Source organism: Salvia hispanica, chromosome 3 (assembly GCF_023119035.1).
Source record: "Salvia hispanica cultivar TCC Black 2014 chromosome 3, UniMelb_Shisp_WGS_1.0, whole genome shotgun sequence".
In the NCBI taxonomy this organism is placed as follows: domain Eukaryota; kingdom Viridiplantae; phylum Streptophyta; class Magnoliopsida; order Lamiales; family Lamiaceae; genus Salvia; species Salvia hispanica.
The window spans coordinates 24,015,653-24,035,729 of record NC_062967.1 but is presented as its reverse complement, the minus strand read 5'-3'; the positions used below and the strand labels follow the sequence as shown (position 1 = coordinate 24,035,729).

At 32.0% G+C, this 20,077-nt stretch overlaps 1 protein-coding gene and 1 long non-coding RNA gene across 5 annotated transcripts; one reads left to right on the top strand and one right to left on the bottom strand.

Annotated features, from left to right (window-relative positions):
* Nucleotides 1-4,493: 4,493 nt before the first annotated feature.
* LOC125209110 lies at nt 4,494-6,779 on the bottom strand. 4 transcript variants are annotated; one of them, XR_007174307.1, is made up of 7 exons: nt 6,430-6,779; nt 5,788-6,350; nt 5,463-5,581; nt 5,285-5,377; nt 5,091-5,174; nt 4,810-4,896; nt 4,494-4,700 (listed from the first exon to the last, which is right to left on the bottom strand). It is a non-coding gene; the product is annotated as an uncharacterized LOC125209110 (long non-coding RNA). The 4 variants fall into 4 exon arrangements; XR_007174304.1 differs by having other exon boundaries at nt 5,336-5,377; XR_007174305.1 differs by having other exon boundaries at nt 5,336-5,377; nt 6,511-6,779.
* Nucleotides 6,780-17,626: 10,847 nt separating this feature from the next.
* Nucleotides 17,627-19,770, top strand: LOC125216392 (probable pectinesterase/pectinesterase inhibitor 51). The gene is made up of 2 exons (XM_048118086.1): nt 17,627-18,615; nt 18,923-19,770. The coding sequence occupies exons 1-2, from the start codon at nt 17,739-17,741 to the stop codon at nt 19,603-19,605; spliced, it is 1,560 nt and encodes a 519-aa protein (XP_047974043.1). The 5' UTR covers nt 17,627-17,738; the 3' UTR covers nt 19,606-19,770.
* The last annotated feature ends 307 nt before the right edge of the window (nt 19,771-20,077 follow it).

The window sequence follows — 20,077 nt, the reverse complement described above, 5'->3', positions numbered from 1 at the left end:
CGAAAATAGTCTATTTTAAGGGCTGGAAGGAGTACTATTTCGTACGTGTGTTTGCATTTATATTAGACATGCATATGATTTTAACTAATATTTATGGACCTATTTTAATAAATTATTTTTTTGTTTTCTATTTTTGATGATATATGGAGTATTTGATACTTCTATATAGTAGTACAAGTATTTTTTAAGGAATAACAATGTGTGTCTTGCGTAATAGGAATAACAAGGATCCTAGTATTCCCTCCGTCTACCGATATAAGACCAAGTTTGATTGGGCACGAATTTTAAGAAATGTAATTAAAAATGAATAGAAATAGCTAGTAGAATGTGAATCCAACTTTTTATATATTGATTTTATAATAAAATAGTATGAGCGAAATAAAGTTAGTGTAATATGAGATCCATTAGTAAGTAGTGGAGTAATACAAAAATAAATGAGATATTCATTTGTATACGGAGGGAGTATAAAATTTTTAATGTAAAATCACAAATGTTTTTTTCAAAGTGATTTGATAAAAAAAACAGTACTATGAATTTTCGTATGGGCTTAACTTATTACTTTTATGTTGAGCCTTCATTTATTTTAGTTAGGCTGTTTAATCATGTTATACCTGAATTCTCTGTTAAATGCAATACTGAAAAATTCTATCGTCTACATAAAAGCTAGTGACAAGGTTTGCGATCGATTGCTAATTAAATAATAATTCAAAACTAAAACCAATTATTAATCTTTAGATGGATCGATTGCTAATTAAATAATAATTCAAAATTAAAACCAATTATTAATCTTTAGATGGGTAGATCAGTTTTTGAAACAATGTCAAGTGGATTATAATATAAATTTAAATAATAATTAAATAAATTTGATCTCAATTGCATATGTTTTGACGACATTCGAATGATGAAATTGATCATTTTTATTTCAGTGTTCGTATATGTTGATAAGCAGATTTTTATCAATAAATGTATCAAACAATCTCATAATATCAATAAAACTGTGTTGATATTTTCATATCACTGTGTTGATATTTGTAATACATTATGTTGATATAAAAAAATCACGAAAATTATAATATGTTAACTAAATGACGATCTTACCCCTTTGTTGATATTTTATCTACTACTCCCTCCGTCCCAAGGTAGATGTCACACTTGGGAGATGACACGAGATTTTAGGAGATGTTATTTTGTGTGTTAAGTGGTGAGAGAAAATATAATTTTATAATTGTTGTGAGAGGAAACTTTTTCCAAAAGAGGAAATGTGTCATCTTTTGTGGGACAAACTAAAAGGGATAGTGCGACATCAACTATGGGACGGAAGGAGTACTATTTATTGAAATTCGTGAGATTTAATCTCATCCATTCATTTTAATATCCAAGGATGTCGAATTGGTCTTAATTTTGGATTTTGATGCTATAAGTAATATAAGAGCATTCGCAATAGTGGACAAGAGGTAGGACTAGCGGTTAGTCCGTGGGAGGTGTCCGTCTGCAATAGCGGACAAGAGGTAGGACGTCCCGAAGTAGGACGATCTCTTGTCCACGTCCGAAACTGGATGTCCTATTTTGATGCGTAATAATTTAATTCTCTCCGCGTCCCGGCGATGACACGTTTCTCATTCGGCACGAGATTTTAAGAGTTGTTGGTTAATGTGTTTAATTCGAGAGATAAAAAGTGGGTGTGAGTATTAAATGGAGATAGAAAAATAGTTGAATATTTTAATTGGAGTGAGAAAAAGTGATTGAGTGTATTAATTGGAGAGAGAAGGTTACCAAAAATAGAAAAAGAAGGTTACCAAAAATAGAAAAGAAGATTACCAAAAATAGAAATGTGTCATCTTATTTGAGACAAAAAAAAATGTGTCATTTTAACTGAGATGGAGAGAGTGTTAGTATTAATTTTTTGAGTGAATTACATAAATGGTACATGATCTTTCACTTTCGCACGTAAATGGTACATGATATTTATTTTATATCGTTTTTGGTACTTATAAATCACATTTTTGGTACCTGATGCAATTTTCTTCCGAAAATGCCCTTTAAACAAATATATTTTCTCATTTATGTCATAGAAGGTATTTTGGGCAAACATAAAATTAGTACCAAAAGTGATATTATAATATCTTCTCTCATTCTCCTAATTCTTTATACTATTATAATTAATCAATATTAATATTAATTTTTTTTTAATATCATTCAAATATACTTAAATATAACTATAGTTATAATTATATTTAATTATTATTGTTATAATACTAAAAATTGATAGTAATTAATAAATAATTGTAGTATAATTATATAAATTATGAATCACATAATATTATATAATAATAATTATTATTATTTTACATTAAATAGTAACTAATCAATATAGATTATTATTGTTATAATACTAAAAACTGATAGTAATTAATAAATAATTGTAGTATAATTATATAAATTATGAATCACATAATAATAATTATTATTATTTTACATTAAATTAGTAACTAATCAATATAGATTATTATTGTTATAATACTAAAAACTGATAGTGATTAATAAATAATTGTAGTATAATTATATAAATTATGAATCACATAATATTATGTAATAATAATTATTATTATTTTACATTAAATTAGTAACTAATCAATATAGCCTTAATAAAAATATAACATTGTGAATTGTATTTTTAGTTAGGTGTTTCAACCTTAAAATGAGTATAAAATAATTTAATAAAAAATATTCAATTGTGGTTGCAAAAATTAGAGATCATCTCAATCTGTATTCTTGAGCTCGCCGTCAGCGGCTCGGGAGCTCAATCATTGAGTGGCAAGGGCGTCGGGGCCAGAGCCGAGGCAGCGAGGATGTTCGCTGTGCAGCGGAGATGTCTATGTTCTTGCTTTGGTATTACTTGGTGATTTTGAGAATATTGGAAGAAAAGTTGATGTTGCTTGCAACTTGATTTCGAATTCTAGCACAACAATTAAAGTGTGGTTTCATAAATTCATGTTGCCTACAATACGACGACAAGGTAAAAGTGTGGAAATTTGAAAAACTTGGAGGGGTCTTTTGGTCCAAACATATGAAATGGAGAAATCAGTTCCCTGGAATCTATATACTCATATAAAGGGAGACTTGTTTGCAAAATTTATAGAACTGCCACTGGGCCCCATTTTGGCGGGAAACGTTATGAAATTTGGGCAGCATCTTGGATTAAATTTTATTATCTTATTGTAAAATGCAGTTTATTTAATATAGATCTTATGTCTGATTAGTTGATATGGAACGAGAATTTAAGTGTATAGCAGCAGCCTTCCTGCGGCCTATTCATGTTAACTTTGCATAGGCTTTATAAAAAATATTCTATTCTATTTATTCCACTCTTCCAAAGCTGTCTGATTTACTCCTGTTTTCAATGCATTTTGTCTCTGAAAAAGAAATATTTCATATGTTAAATGCATATTTAAAACCTTTCATGAAAATAAGTATTTAAAACATTTCATAAATATCTGCCATAAAAATAAGTATTCCAAGCCCCCATAACGGTAGCGTATAAACTTAATATGTTTCATAAGAGATTAATTGATAACATACATATTAATTATTACATGGGCATAATTCTAAAACTAATCGAACTGTCAATTTCTGAAAACCAAGATTACTAACACTGTTTTGAACTGGCAATCATATATTCTGCATTTTTCTTTTCTGAAATCATAACTTAAAACGAAAATAAATTACATACACACTTTTACAATCTTTCTATTTCATAAAAAAAAGCTATTGACAAAGTATGATACTGTATGGATGCAATTTTTGGAGGGGTGCTATTCTTAAATTTTTTTTTGCAGAAAGTATCGAGTCTTAGGAAGCATAAAACCCTAATAGCATATATAACATATACTCACACTATATGCTATTAGGGTTCTGTTTTAAACAAAGTATATCCAATTATAGAAAAAGTTGAGCATATTATATTCGAAGAATTAGTGAATGAAGTTTTAATAGTTGTACCTTTTTATCTTCTTTTGTCCTACTTCCTGAACCAGTCTAGGCTATAATGGACTACTACAAAGAAGGTGGTTGCTACTATCTTTTTAGGCAATGCTAGCCCTATTTATAAAATGCAATGTTTTTGTAATTGACATGTGGCAGCTACTCCTTAATCTATTGTTTGGTGAATCTTTTTATACGTTTGTTTATTTGTTATGAAAGTTAAACATGTATACTAAGATTTACTTAACCTAATAAATTGATCATTTATACTTGACTAACCGTAATATTATGTTTGCAGGTGGTTATAATAAATTCTATTTATTAAATGCAATGGGTTTCCAGATTAACAGGCTATACCAAACTCTATTTATTTTAAGATTTACTAAACCTAATTATATAGTATACATATTTAATATTTTTCAGGGATGATAATTCTGATACTTTTTTATTGTTTTATTTGGAAGGTCCTTTCTATGATTATGTTTTTAACTTTTTATGGGGAACATGCATACTTTTGGATTACACAACAGGCCCATCTTTTATCACGTAAGCTCGCGTTTTTTTCTCTATAAAACCTACTCCATTCTTCCAAAATTACTATCAACTGAAACAAGCAACTGAATATTAGGTAGTTCAGTCTTTTTAACTCCACATTCTTTCTTCCCAAATTTGTTCTCTTTTAACCTGCATTCCATATCTTTAGTTGCTTCCTTTCAAATCTGCAATATTCAAGCAGTAGCATAATAGAATATTTATCTATTTCATTGCCAACATTCATATAAACTCAATCGTGCAACTGTATATTGATCTTAGCTTCAGATTCTTTACCTTACTGTTTTATGCTTTCTGAAAAACTCTCTTGATCATCTGCAGTGGATGTTTTTCATTCTATGTTTTTAAATTTTCTTCTCAAACCTGCAAGATACAAGAAAAGTTAACTGCAGGTAACATATTTGCCATTTGTGTTTGTTTTCTACATGTTTCAGCTTAGTGATTCTTTCCTTTTTTTTTCTTGATCTGTGATGCTTAGATTTCAGTTTGAATACTCATTTATTGCTCTTCTAAACACATTTAGAACTGAATATTGATCTTGCCTTAAGCGTCTTAACCTTATTATTCCTGAGACAGACTCTGATCCCTCTTTAATGGATGTTGTTCATCCTATATACAAACAGAAATTTTGCTTCTCAAACCTGCAAGATATAAGAAAAGTTAACTGCATAGATAACATATCTATCTTATTTTGTTTTCTCTATGTTTGAGGGTTTGCAATGAAACCAGATGTTGTGCAATATTACAGTACCTTTCATATCCTTGCCATTAAATTAAGAATTTATTAGAACTCACTTTTTACCTGAATGCATATCATATCACATGTCAATATTTGTTCATCAATCTGCATTCCATCAGGAAATATAAATGTCATCACTGCAAAAACTCAAGCTAGGATTGTTAGGGACACGGAAATGGACAACCATTACCTGATGGCCAGTGGCAGAAACAGGTGAGTTTTTTTACGGTATCATCTTGCTTCTACATATTCTTTCATTCTCCTTCTTCTTCTTCTTCTTCATCAGCAACTAGAGGTGTTTGCCAATTTCTAAAATAAGTGGTTGAAGTAGTTAGTTTCACACAAAGGAGAAGGTTGCAATAAGAACATCTGCAGGTAGCTTTATCATTTTCCTACACATTACCAACTACTAATATCTTTACTGAATATCAATTCCAGAAAATGTTGCGAGTACAAATTAGGTAAACAAGTCACTAAAATACGAAAAAATCATTATGCAAGGTCTACTGTCTTACAGTTTTGTCATGGAAACAATTCCTTGAAGGGCACAAGAAACTACCACCAAGGATAGGGAGAAGAGCACATAGCAAACCAACAGTACAGTCCTGTCAAAAACGGGTCTTTATTTATTAACTGTAGTTGATCATATATAGATATAAAGCTTGCAGTATAGTATAATCTCCTTTCACAACATCTATAGAATGTATACACTAGAAAAAGCATTTGAATCATGTAAATTGTCATAAAACCTTTAATTTCTAACAGACAGCAAGTCCTATACAGATTCTGAAATTCTATAAAATGCTCTTCTATACAATAGTGTTGCATCAAAATGAAATCTCAAAGTGATATAAAATTTTTCTATATTTGGTCACAACTGTGGATCTCTGCCTAATAGAGTCTATCAACAACATTCCAACATGTAATTGCTCAAAATACTGATGAAACGAACTTAGTGTGAGAAACTTATCTGAATAGCCATGTAATTATAGGGTTTTTCGAATTTTTTGGGTCTTTTTTCCCAATATTTTCGATCAATTTATTGAATCATAGAAAGTCTTCTACTACTTCTCCGAATCTGAAAAAGACACCAAAATGAAAAGAGTCGGAATAGATCTATTGTTCGACATTTTTAAATATTCAATGGATTTTCTCACGAATATGCCTTAAACCGAAACCGATTTCGATGTAATTGCTGAAATATCAATGGATTTTTGCTGTATTGAAACGGATTTTACACCACCCTCCGTCGTCTTCGTTAAACCGATGATGGAGGCCTCGATAAGCTTTGGGCGAATAGAATTTAGTCGGGCATCTAAATCGGCGAATTTGTAGGTTTTGAGATTGTTTTGGTAGTCATTTAGGTTCAAATCTTTGGATTAACAGTGGTAAGGAGTTGTAAGGTGTGCGGTGTCGTCTCCGGCGGCGATTCGGTGGTAGACGACAGATTTTCCGGCTAATTGTAATGGAGAAAGTTTAGGGTTTGCGCTGACAAGGAGGGAGGAGAGAGAGGAGTGAATGGCTTATATATGGTGTATAAATTATGGTTTTGTTTCCTAAGTGTGTTAATTATATTTGATGTAGTCTAATTAAGTTAATTAGTTCCAACTAATGATAATATTGTTATTGGACTTTTGATTTTCTGGGCCTGCATTATTTAGATGCATGGGACAATTTAAAAGATCGAATTGGGCTTATTCCATTCTTTTTTTGGTGTGTGTTTTAATGTGTTGGGCCATTTAATTGTGTAATTAGAGATTTATAATGATTGTATAATAATTGTTTTTAATATTTATATGTAAATATGAGAATTTTATTTTTATTATATATTGTTGTTTTTATTTATTTAATAAATTCTGTATTTATCAAAAAATCTGTTTCATTTGTTTTATTCATAATTATTGAATTAGTTATAACATGTACCATGAGATTAAACTATTCACATTTTTTTTCCCTTCTTTAATTATTTTATTAATTAATATGTATTCTACAAAATTTAATTTTATACTATTAAATTTTTTTATAATAGGATTGGATTTTGGGCTTGAATTAATTGGGTTTTGGCTTATGAATGATGTTGATAGTGATGAACTTGATACGTCTAATATGGAAGGGAGCACTATTGCATCATCATCTTTGTTTCAATCTGAAGGTATTTTTCTATCTATATTCAGATTGAATTATATCAATTTTATAACTTTTTTTATTTAGATTGAGTTCGAAGGAGTACGTTTTCCTTTTTTAATTCTTGATATTGTTATTAAATATTTATACTTATTGTAATTAAAACATTTTTCTAATTATAGACGCCATTGTTATTCTCTCTTTTTTTCTTTATTATTCAACATTATTTTTTTAAAATCGTTTGGCCCGTGTATAGCACGGGTGTTAACACTAGTATATCCAAATTAGACACACTGAACGCAGAGATTTCAATTAAGAATTGGTGGGCCATACCAATTTAAATCTGGACAAGTTTTATATCTATTGTTTCCATAACAGATTAAGTGAAATATTTACTCCTTTAGTCCATCATATAAAAAATCATTTTGACTTAGATGGTCTCAACATGTTAGCAACATCCAATGCGTCATTGTCTTGTGTCAACCTCACGTAAGCATTTCTCGTACTTGTGATTTAGAGATAAATGAAAGTATGAAAGAAGTAAATGAAGAACGTTAATTAAGATTATAGTTGGGTTGTAAAACCTATCAAACAAACACAAGGACAGACGCAGTATTGGCCAGCGCTCCAGCGCCCGGGGACCAGAAAAATTGATGTAGAAGATGAATTGTCAAATGGGCTTAACTTATTACTTTTCTGCTGGGCCTTTTATTATTTTAGTTGGGCCATTTTTTCTTATGATTTTTGTGGTCGCATTTCAGAGCCCATATCGTCCAAATTTTGACTCTTCAAAGTATATAAAGACTTCAATTTCTTAATTTTCAATATTGGGACAATAATTTCAATCTCCTCACCTTTTGTTTATTACTCCCTCTTGATCATAAAAATAGGGAATTAGGATGGAATAAGTTTCATTGCGGAATTAGAAAAAAATTATTAGAGTATTGCTAATGAAAAATAAAGTCCAACTCATAAGAGTATAAAAACATGGCAAAAATAGAGTGTACTAATTATATGGAATAGGCCAAAAAAAAAATAAAAAAATAAAACTATTGTTTTGGAATAGATGAGTATTTCATAGATAAAATATTTCAAGAACAGCACTAGAATTAGTTTGGAAACAATCTCAGTCCATCTAATCACGAATTCCATATATTTTGCGATTTAAATTATTTTCAATTACTATAAACTTTAATCAATAAAGTATTAGCATTTGTTCCATGCTTTAACAACCTGAAAACAAGACACTAAAAATTATTTTCTCTTTCAAAATCTGCCAAACTAATTTAATTTCCATAATTTGGGAAATGGTTTGAAAAATAAAAGTCGTCACTAGGCCATGTTGTTTACGTTAGAATTTTGCTATCAAATTTAGTTTAATTTTATTATTTTTCCAAATTTATCAATATTTAATATTAATTTATTTAACTATTTCTCTTTTTAGATTACTAGGGTTTCTAGGCCACTTATAAATAAGAGTTTCATTGTTTTACAAGGATTTTTTATATTATTAATAAATTTAATTTCAAAAAGTAAGATTTATGTGTTTTCTCTATCAGTTCGGTTATTTTTGTAGCACGTTTGCATGTCACATGCTAGATGAGTGTCGTGACTGAAAGGTCGTTCATCGTCCCTGGCCTTTAATCACTGGCGGATCTACATGGGAGCAGGGGGTACAGTTGTACCCCCAAAAATTTGGAATAATACTATATAGGATTTAGAGGTGCCCACGGTTCAGGAACCTTCGGAACCGCCGGTTCCGGTTTTAGAAATTGTTGAACCGGAACCGAACCGCGAGGGTGTTTCACGGTTACGGTTCCGGTTCCAAAACCGCCGGTTTCGAAACCGAAACCGGCGGTTTTTTACGGTTCCGAACCGTCGGTTTTTTTGCGGTTCCAGCTTGATTTCATGGTTTTTCGGCGATTTTTCGCGGTTCCGGTTTTGAACCGTCCGGAACCGACAGTTCCGGCACGGTTTCGGTTCGAAAATTTTTGAACCTGAACCGAACCACGGTTCAAAAATCGACGGTTTCGGTTTGAAACCGTAACCGACGGTTACGTTTTCGGTTTTAACCACCGGTTCGGTAAACTTTGGGCAGGTCTAATAGGATTCAATAAAATATAAATATCATTGGCCCGGTTGAATGCTCCGGATTTCTCCTGCTAGTCCCAAGTTCGACACCCCTTGAGTGCTTTTTCATATTTTTCTGTTCTCCTTTTTGATTTGCCCCCTTTTTTTTACCTTTTATTATTCCTAATGCATTAAAATATTTAAAGCCTTTAATTTTTCTTATATAACATTTTTTTAATTTCCTACTAATATATTTATTTTCCTTATCTTTTCACTATTCTCGAGCAGTCGAGCTTAATTCCTTTCAATTTTTTGTATTTTTAAACTTTTTTTTTGTAATGCATTTAGTTTTTATTACATGTATTTATTGTCCTTTTTAATATATTTAGATTATTTTAATAATTAACCAAATGTTTTGCAAAGTAAGTATCTTAATTCTGTAACACATTTCATATTTTTATCTTTTGCATTTCTAATGCATATCTTTTTTATTATTTTTAAAATTATTGAATTTTTATTAAATAAGCCAAAAGATGTATTGTCATTAAAAATAACGCACTTTGCAAAAGTTTAAATAAATTATCCCTGATATATAAATATAAGAATTTTTATATTTGACGGTGGAAGTCATCCAAATAAAAGATAATGAAGCATCAAAAAAGACAATGACATGGGAAAGAAAAGATAATTAACCGATTATGAAACTCGAAAATATAATTATTTATCGTGCCCCCAAATCAAAATTCTGGATTCGTCACCGCCTTTAATGCTTGTGTATTCATCTACCTTATTTTAATAAAACTGAACTATTTTGATAGAAATGAAAATACTGTTTGTAAAATTATCACGTACATCGTTTTTGGCACGTGAAAATAGAAGCAACATTCGGGCAGTCAAAAACATTAATGAGAACCTTTTTTTTATTAAACTGTGAATAATTCAGGGTAGTTTAATTATTAATGTTTTATGACATTGATGGGCTTTATTTAATCTGATAATCACCCTGTATGTTTATAATTTATAGTACTATACCATAAGCTATGAACATATTTTGGACATAGAATTTCAGATCATAGACAGAAGCATACATATAATCGGGAAGTGTCGTCAAAACAACTTATTATTACCAGTAGTATTTAGTTTATCATTATAATTATAGTAATTATTACATTCCAATAGTAGTAGGAGTAGTAAAGAAGGAATCAAAGTAAATTTGATCCGTTTTATATTTGGAAATTTAGAAAATCAGCAATTTGTGGGAATGGTGACGTTGCAGGCACGGGCTAATTTGGCAGCGTTGGGAGATTGCAGGAATTGCTTATAGTCTGGGTTCCTGATGAACTCGCAGAAGCAACGCTCCTGCTCCTTGAGCCTGCTGCAGCATTCCCTCGATGGAGCACTCCCCAAAACTATCGGCAATGTGCACGACGAGATCCTCATCGGGTCGCAGGGCGGCGGTGGCAGTGGGGCCGCCGTGTCTCATGTAGCAGCACCACCATCACGAACAAGGCCGCAACCAAACCCTTCTTCATCTTAAATAATTCACACTATATGTATGTATGTTGAGAATTGTGTATTTTAAGTGGGGAGAAATAACCGTATTTATAGGAGTGAGAGGATTGGAATTGGCATTTAATTTTGTGGTATAATTCACCTTGCATGAAAACGCAGCTATGCTTATCCGCGCCCAAACGATGTCGTTTCAATAATCGTTCAATTTTGTCACGTTGACATTCTGAGAACACGTTAACTTCAATTTAAAACAAAAAATCAGGGGAGAAATAATTCATATGTATATATTTGAAAGTTCAGTTAAAAACATAAAATCAACCAAAGCTCATTTATTTATGAACAAATTGCACTATTTTGAAATTCATTTTACGAATTTATATATCTTTTAAATGCAATAAAGAAATATTCTATGGGACATACCCTTTTGAAAGCAATACCACGCCCTGTACATTCCTAATTTCTCCTAACAACTTACCGGGCAAAAATATTTCCAAATTAACAGTTACAAGGGTTTTTTAAAGAAAAGGTAACCAAAAAACTAGTAGTAGTATCAACTATATAAGGATTTTCACTTTTCAGTATTATTTTTATTTATGCGCATACAAAACTATACAAACCATACTATAACAACAATTTATGATAAATTTAATGATACAATTATGTCATGTTCTCAAAGTCCAATTTCTATTGAATTCTGCACTCCTTTTTCCCAATACGTACGAAATCAAGGTTTGTCAACCTTGTAGTAATTTAGAAAAACCATATTTAACTACTCACTCCGTCCACCGTTAATTGACACCATTTGACATGACACGGATTATAAGAAATGCAGTGAAAAATGAAAATATGAGTCCTACTTTTATATGTTAATTTTATACTGTGAGTGAGATGATTTAGTGGAATGTGGTTATGTGAGGTCGATTACCAAAAATAGTAAGAGGGTCAATTAATTGGGACAGCCGAAAAATGAAATTGGTGTCAATTAATGGGGGATGGAGGAAGCATTTCGAAATATAAACGCCTTTGTAGTCAAGTTTTGCCAACCCTAGTAACAAGTAGTAATATCCAAATATCTTGACATTTGACAATTATCTATTATTTCCCCATCCTAAAGTCGTGTTAAAGATAATGGATGTAAAAGGATTTAATATGATATTAATGTTAAAAATTCGTCTCTTATCTAATGAAAGCGCAGCAGAAAAATAAATATGAATATTGATCAAGATGCATATTCAATTATGTAAATTGAGCAACTGAAAACAAATACTAATAAAGTACTAATAAACTAGTACTACTTACTTTGTTATATTGGTTGAATTCAGTGCTATCGTACGTAGTCCATGCATATTATGGTACGGAACAATTTTGATATAAACATTTGTACAGTAGAAAGCTAAAAAGAACTTTATATGATGTGGGTTTTCTTTGTCCCACTTCACTGAAAAGCATAAGTAGATTAATTTGCTATATGGGCCCTTGGCCATGGGCTCATTACCTATTGCATGAAATAATTCAATCAAAGCTCAATTATAATTATTAATTAATTTGTATTAATCTAACCTAGCGCATTTTTTTCTTTTAATGGGTATATATATTATACTCCTTCCGCCCCAATAAATATGAAACGTTTGCTTTTCGGTACAAGATTTTATGTAGTGTTGTTTTGTGAGTTAAAGAAGAGAGAATAAAGTAAGAGAGAGAGAAAAGTAGAGATAAAGTTATTTCTATTTTAAGAAAAAGGAAAACATTTCATTTCTAGCGGGACAGAGGGAGTATTACTAATCAAATTATATAATAAGAGTCACATTTCACTTTTACCATAAATGATAAGTAGACCCCACATTTCACCAACCAATTATACTCATATTTTATTATAAAACTAATATATATAAGTGAGACTCATAATCCACTAACTTATTCAACCCACTTTTCTTTACATTTCTTAAAATCCGTACCCACGCTAAATGTGACACGTAATGTGGGATGGAGGTAGTATAAAAATAATAGTATGAGACCCTTTCTTCCTTATAAAACTCATTTTCTGTTATTTTTTCCGTGTTTCTATTTTACCTAAATTTTCTTTATTTTTACTGTGATTTATGGTGCAATTTTATTTTTTTTATGAAAATATCCTAATTTTGCGATATTAATTTATAAATTTACATTCTCTTAATTTCAAATACTATTATTGATAAAAAAAATTTATCAAATGACTAAATAGCTAATATCACATGCTTGAATATTTTTAAATATTATTCATGTTTCAATTTTATCATGAATGACAACAAACTATGCGAATTTCTATCTTGAGATTGAATTTTCATATGGGGCTAAAAATTTCAGTTTGAGCTAAATTAAAATTCTTGGTAAAATACCAATCATAAAAATCATTTTAAAGTTAAGCCTAGAGTAACAAATTAGCTTGATAATATATAATGAAATAATATTTTAAACGTTAGTGTTTTTATGAAAATAATTACTATATCATTTAACCAAATGTGAAATATTTGTTATTATATGTACTATAGATTCAGATTTTATTGCATAAATAACTTCACTTTTCCATGTTTTTATTGTTTCTCAATAAAAAATTAAAAATCATACTAACTCTGTCCCACATTAAGTATCACATTTAGTGTGGTCACGAATTTTAAGAAATGTACAAAAAAGTAGGTTGAATAAGTTAGTGGATTATGAGTCCCAGCGTCCCACTTATATATATTAGTTTTATAATAAAATGTGAGTAAAATTGGTTGGTGGAATGTGGGGTCTACTTACCATTTATGGTAAAAGTGAAATGTAACTCTTATTGTGAGACGAAAGTAGTACATGATACAACTAGTATATTGTTACCACTAACTCGAAATAGATGGATATGAGAAATGTTTTCTGTGCAAATAATGACAAAACTTTAATCACCTACTATGAAGTACCTGATGAACTTATTAGGAAATCACATAAGAAGTTACTGAAAGAAATATGATAGAATTCATATGTGAGCGAATTTAGGTATTGCCATAAAATATCCTTCAAGCCATTTTGACATTTTCTTCCGAAGAGTGGCTCAATGCATTGCATTTGGTCCTCTGGTGCAATTTTTTTTGTTAAAGGTATGTTGTCACGACCCAAAATGTTAGAGACTTATACGCAGTCTACTTATAAAGAGTATATATATGAAAAAATAGTTACTAATATCTTAATACTCCTACTTAGAATTTTGAGGGTATTTGTTTTGCACACGAATGATAAAAGCTGTAAAAACAATGTGCGAACTTTATATTTATATTTTCACTATGTCTAATGGTTACCCATCCACACCAGATAACTGATAGTTACAGATTACTAAAATTTTCGGTGTCAGTTCGATTTCCTAGAATGAATATCAGTTATAGTCAATAACAATAATCGCTAAAAAATAAAATTCACTAAGGATATTTTTTTCAATATAGTTAAGGAGGTATCTATGTTTCTAAATATTAAATACAATTATAATGGTTTTTTAAGACGCTTCCGTTCGAAGAGTCCTAAACAATAAAAAAAAATTAGTTAATTTATCCTTCGTTTAGAAACTATTTTTTTTTTCGTTATAAATTATTATTATTTTTAAAAAAATTCTAATCTAAATAATTGCGTCTCAATTTTTGTATTCTTAAAGTACAGTAGTAAGTATTTTTGTAGTGAATAACCTAAAAATCGGTTAAATTTTTTTTCAAATTTAATAACTCTGATAAATATATCTCATAGACATAAGTGAATGAAGTTAATTGAGGGGTTCTCTGTTACGGTTTGTTTCTTTTTCTCTCTTTCATTCCTTCAGTGTCTGTTTTTCTGTTGTTGGTGTCTTGTTCTTGGTTGAGCTGGTGGTGTGGCTTTTCAAGTGGAGGAAGGCAGTTTGCTGGTCGTGGTCGGGTTGCTGCTGACTTGTAGTGTTTATTTGCTTAGCTTAATGGTTTATTAATTCAGTGACAGGTAAATGGGGGGTTTGCATGATTTTTGGTTGTCTTTTTTTATTTTGTTCGTTTGTTTATTGTCGATTGTTTTGTTTACTGCGCATTCAGCTTGAGCATTTCTCTTGAAAAGTGAATGAAGTTAATTGGTTGCATTGCCTTTGACCATTTAGTCTTGCTTTCAAATCTTGGCTCAGTTACTTTTATTTGACACTTCTACCTTTCTTCCTTTCCATCGCCTTCATTTTTATTTTTTTTCTCCTCCTAGTAACAAAGTTCTTATTTTTGCACTTTTCCTGCTTCAATCTTCTTCAACCTTTCTTCTTTAATATCGAATCTTCTTTAATTTAAATTCTCACTAACTCTTGCGCGCAGTGGCGGAACCAGAAATACAAACAAGTTGGTGCTGAAATATTAATAATAATAAAATAATTTAAAAAATGATACTACCTCCGTCCACCAAAATTTGTTCCAGTTTTTCATTTCCGTCCGTCCCCCAAAATTTGTCCCATTTCACTTTTATCATTTTTGGTAATGGGCCCCATATTCCACTAACTCATTCCAACTCATTTTTTTATTATAAAACTAATATAAAAGTAGGACCCACAATCTACTAATTTTTTCAACTCACTTTCCATTACCTTTCTTAAAACCCGTGCCGGGTCAGAGTGGGACGAATTTTAGTGGAAGGAGGTAGTAATATATTATACTAGTACTAATATTTACTCTTACATATAACCTTTTTACAAAAGTTAAAGAGAACATTTTTTCAAGTTAAATCATACGCCAAAATTCTAGGACACTTAGATATAAAAAAATATAATAATTCAAAATAAAACTATAAAAATTATAAATTTATGAAATATTACCATTTTTTCATATTAAATCATATCCCTAAACTCTTGCTCTCATTAGTAATTAATATATTACATTTAAATAAAGTAAATAAATCAAAATAAAGAGAACATAATCTAATAAGGAGTAATATACATAATAAATATATTAATTATTGATGGTACAAGGAATTATAAATTCATACACCATACATATTGATAGTACATGAATTAGAATTAACAAATTGATAGTATAATTTTGTAGGCAAATTAATGGAAAAGGAATTAAATATATGAGTTAGAGTTAATAAAACTAATGGCTTCGATTTGATCAATCAAAATATCAGTAGTACTACTTCTTGAAAAAAAAAATACTAATAAATGAGTAGTTATCTGTCAAAAAGAGAAGTGAGATGTTGGTCCAAGAATTAAATAGGAGTATGAGTATTATTTAATAGCTGGGCTAATATTAAAAACGGGCCAATTAATTCTATTTTGAAGTTACAGCCCAATATCAAAAAACCTAAATCTGTAACTTTCTTCTTCCTCGGCACTTCACGGAGCTTCTGCAACTGGCGGCGCCCTTAAAGTTTCCGGTGATATTTAGTGATCAGGAACCGGCCAAGCCCCTGCTGGCGCGGGGGCTTGTCCTACGCTGGTTCCGCCACTGCTTGCGCGTATAAAAATTCACAAAACTCTTATATAGATTTCTATTGGCCAAAGTTTTATTGAAAAAATTAAATTATACTCTCTTTGTTCTAAGATAGTTGGACATTCCTTGTGAACACGAGATTTAAAAAATTAATTTATTAAGGATTAAAATCGAGAGAGTAAAGTAAGAGAGATGAAAAAATAGTGAGTATGAGAAAATATAAAGTTTTGCCAAAAATGAAAATGATTCAACTACTTTAAGACAACCCCTAAAAGGAATACGACTCAATTACTTTGGGATGGAAGGAGTATGTTTTACGAAAAAATATAAAACTTTATACTTCAAAAAAATATTACTACTCCATTTTGTTGGCTAATTAAATTCAAAATATATACTCCCTCCGTCCCGCTTTAGCAGTCCCATTGACTTTTCTGCACTCGTTTTGTAAAAATGATAATAAATAGTTAAAGTGGAGAAATAATAAAATAAAAATGAGAATAATGTGGATAAGACTCTTCTCTACATTATTCTTTTTTTTACTTTATTATTTCTCCATTTTAACTATTTATTATCATTTTTATAAAACGAGCGCAGAAAAGTCAATGGGACTGCTAAAGCAGGACGGAGGGAGTATATTTTTGTTATACTTTTCTGTATAAAACACACCTATACATTTATTGTAAATAGTAAGTCAAAGTGAATAGCATTATTAAATTGTAACTATGATTCTCATAATTTTATTTTAACTATGGAGAGAATTCACTTAATAGCCGACCAATTAAACGAGAGTAATAAAAACCGAAAAAAATAGGAAAAATAAAACATCCAATGAAACCAAAAATGCAGTATAATAATCATCCAAAAAAATCAAATGCTGTCGACCTGTCCTATTTTGGCACAACACCATATTTTGATTATTCTCCACTTCGTAATCTTAAATGATTATTATGAATGAATTGAATTAGTGGAATATGCGACCTTTTTGTCATTTACAGTAATTATAAACCAGTATTTTATTCATATCTAAAATGGATAAATAAAATTTGTATTTGAAGACAGAGGGAAGGGAGTACTAATTAATGTAATTTTGACCAGAAAATTTACGCGTTGAACAAATTGGCAAATTTGAAGAGTCAAACTGACCTTAATTTCCATATACTCCATGTATAGACATTATGACGCGTTTGCTTAATTATATTTTCCAAGATTGTACAAAGACTATACTCCAAAGTTTCCATCTTGAGTATTATGAATTTATCATTAGCAAACAGCCAAACCTATATAATCAGAATATGAAGATGGAATAATAACAAACTCATTCAATTCCAATGGCAGCATTTCTCTCTCTAATAAGTCTCCTCTTTGTCCTCATCGCCCAGCACTCCTCGTGTAGCATAATCCACGACGCCTGCACAGCCTCACGTGACCCTCCCGAATGCGAAGACTGGCTCTCCCGCTTCACTCACGTGCCTCCCAACGCCACCGCGTTGCAGCTCATCCAATCATCGCTCCACCTCATCTCCGGCGAACTCGAAAAGGGCCGCGTCTTAGTCCAAGACATCCTCAACGACCCCAACCGCACCGTCAAAGCCCAAAACTGTCTTGAAGGAGTGGATTCCAGCTTGTACCGCGCCGATCTCGTCTTCGGGGCTCTGCGCCGCCGCCAGACCAAGGAGGCGCGGGCGTGGATGAGCAGCTCGCTTGGGGCCAAGTACGACTGCTGGACGGAGCTCATCAATGAAACGTCGAATGCCAATGAAACGACGCCGTTCTTCAATTCTACTCCGATCAGTGGGGGCGGCCACACTCTGGCGATGCTGGTGAACTATGATTTGTATGATGAGAAAACCGGTTCTTGGGGCCCGGTCCGGACCGAGCGGGATGGCTTCTGGGAACCGGTTTCCCGGTCTAAATCCTTTTCGGGTGCTGGCGTGCCTCGGGGGTTGCAGGCTGACGTGGTGGTGTGCAAGGACGGAGGCGGGTGCCACTACGACACGGTGCAGAAGGCGGTCGACAACGCGCCTTCCGGTTCGGATAAGCGGTTCGTGGTATGGATAAAAACCGGGGTTTATGAGGAGACGGTTGTGGTGGGATTGGATAAGAGGAATGTGGTTTTCTTAGGAGATGGGATGGGCAAAACCGTCATTACCGGGTCAAAGAATGTTGGCCAGCCCGGGGTGTCAACATTTCGGTCTGCTACTGTTGGTATGTTTAAATTAAGTTTCTTTACATATGTTGGATTCCAAATATTTTATCATAAATTTGAACCGTTTAACAATAATTGACTAATTGAGGGATGGTGACGTTATCCATAAGCAATGCATCACATTCGTAGTCACTGATCTTGACCTATTACATGTACAGATAATGATTGGGATTGGATATTATAAAATTACAATTATCTAGTGAATATGTTGCATCCAAATATTTGATCGATTGTTTTTAAAATTGAACTATCCAAAAATTAAGGTTTGTGAAAATTTGTAAGCCTCTCCTTGCGTCTTCTCTACAGGAATTCTTGGAGATGGATTCATGGCAAGTAACATAACCTTCCAAAACACGGCTGGCCCGAAAACTTATCAAGCTGTGGCATTCCGATCAGACAGCGACCGCTCCATTATCGAAAATTGCGAATTCCTCGGCAATCAAGACACTCTGTACCCACATGGCATGCGGCAGTACTACAAATCCTGCCGCATCCAAGGGAACGTCGACTTCATCTTTGGTAACGCAGCCGCATTCTTCGAGGACTGCCACATCCTCGTTGCTCCGCGTCAGCAGAACCCTGAGAAAGGCGAGAAAAATGCTGTCACGGCCCACGGGAGGACGGACCCTGCCATGTCAACAGGGTTCGTCTTCCAAAATTGCGTGGTCAATGGAACAGAGGCCTATTTGGCTCTGTTCCGCCAAAATCCAAAGGTGCACACTAATTTCTTGGGTAGGCCATGGAAGGCCTACTCAAGGACTGTTTTTATCTCGTGTGAATTGGAGGATATTGTTACGTCAGATGGATGGATGCCGTGGGACGGGGATTTTGCGTTGGAGACTTTGTACTATGGAGAGTACAAGAATGCCGGTGCCGGATCGGACACATCGGGAAGAGTACGGTGGAGTAGCCGGATTCCGGCGGAGCATGTTGCGTCTTATTCTCTCGCAAATTTCATTCAAGGTGATCGGTGGATTAATGGCGTCTAAGTATCTAACGTATTGTTTCATTATTGCTTTAGTCAATACGTATTAATTTTAAATGCACCTCTCTCCAATCTTCATCGTTATTGATGTTGACCTATTTGTTACGGGGTATATAGATAATGACCATATTCAATAGGGTATTAGTAAAATTACAAATATCTAGTTAAATATGTTTGTGAATCCAAATATTCCCTCCGTCCCATTAAATATGCAACATTTGAGAATCGACACGAGTTTTTATATAGTGTTGTTTTGTGAGTTAATGAAGAAAGAGTAAAGTAAGATAGATGAAAAAGTAGAGATGTAGATATTTCCATTTTAGGAAACGTTTCATTTTTAATGAGACAAACTTAAAAGGAAAACGTTTCATTTCTAATGACACAGATAGAGTATTTGATGGATTATGTCCAATTGCCACTTAAAATCGGATTATCCAAAAATTTGGGTCTGTGAATATTTCTCATCTTCTTCTCTC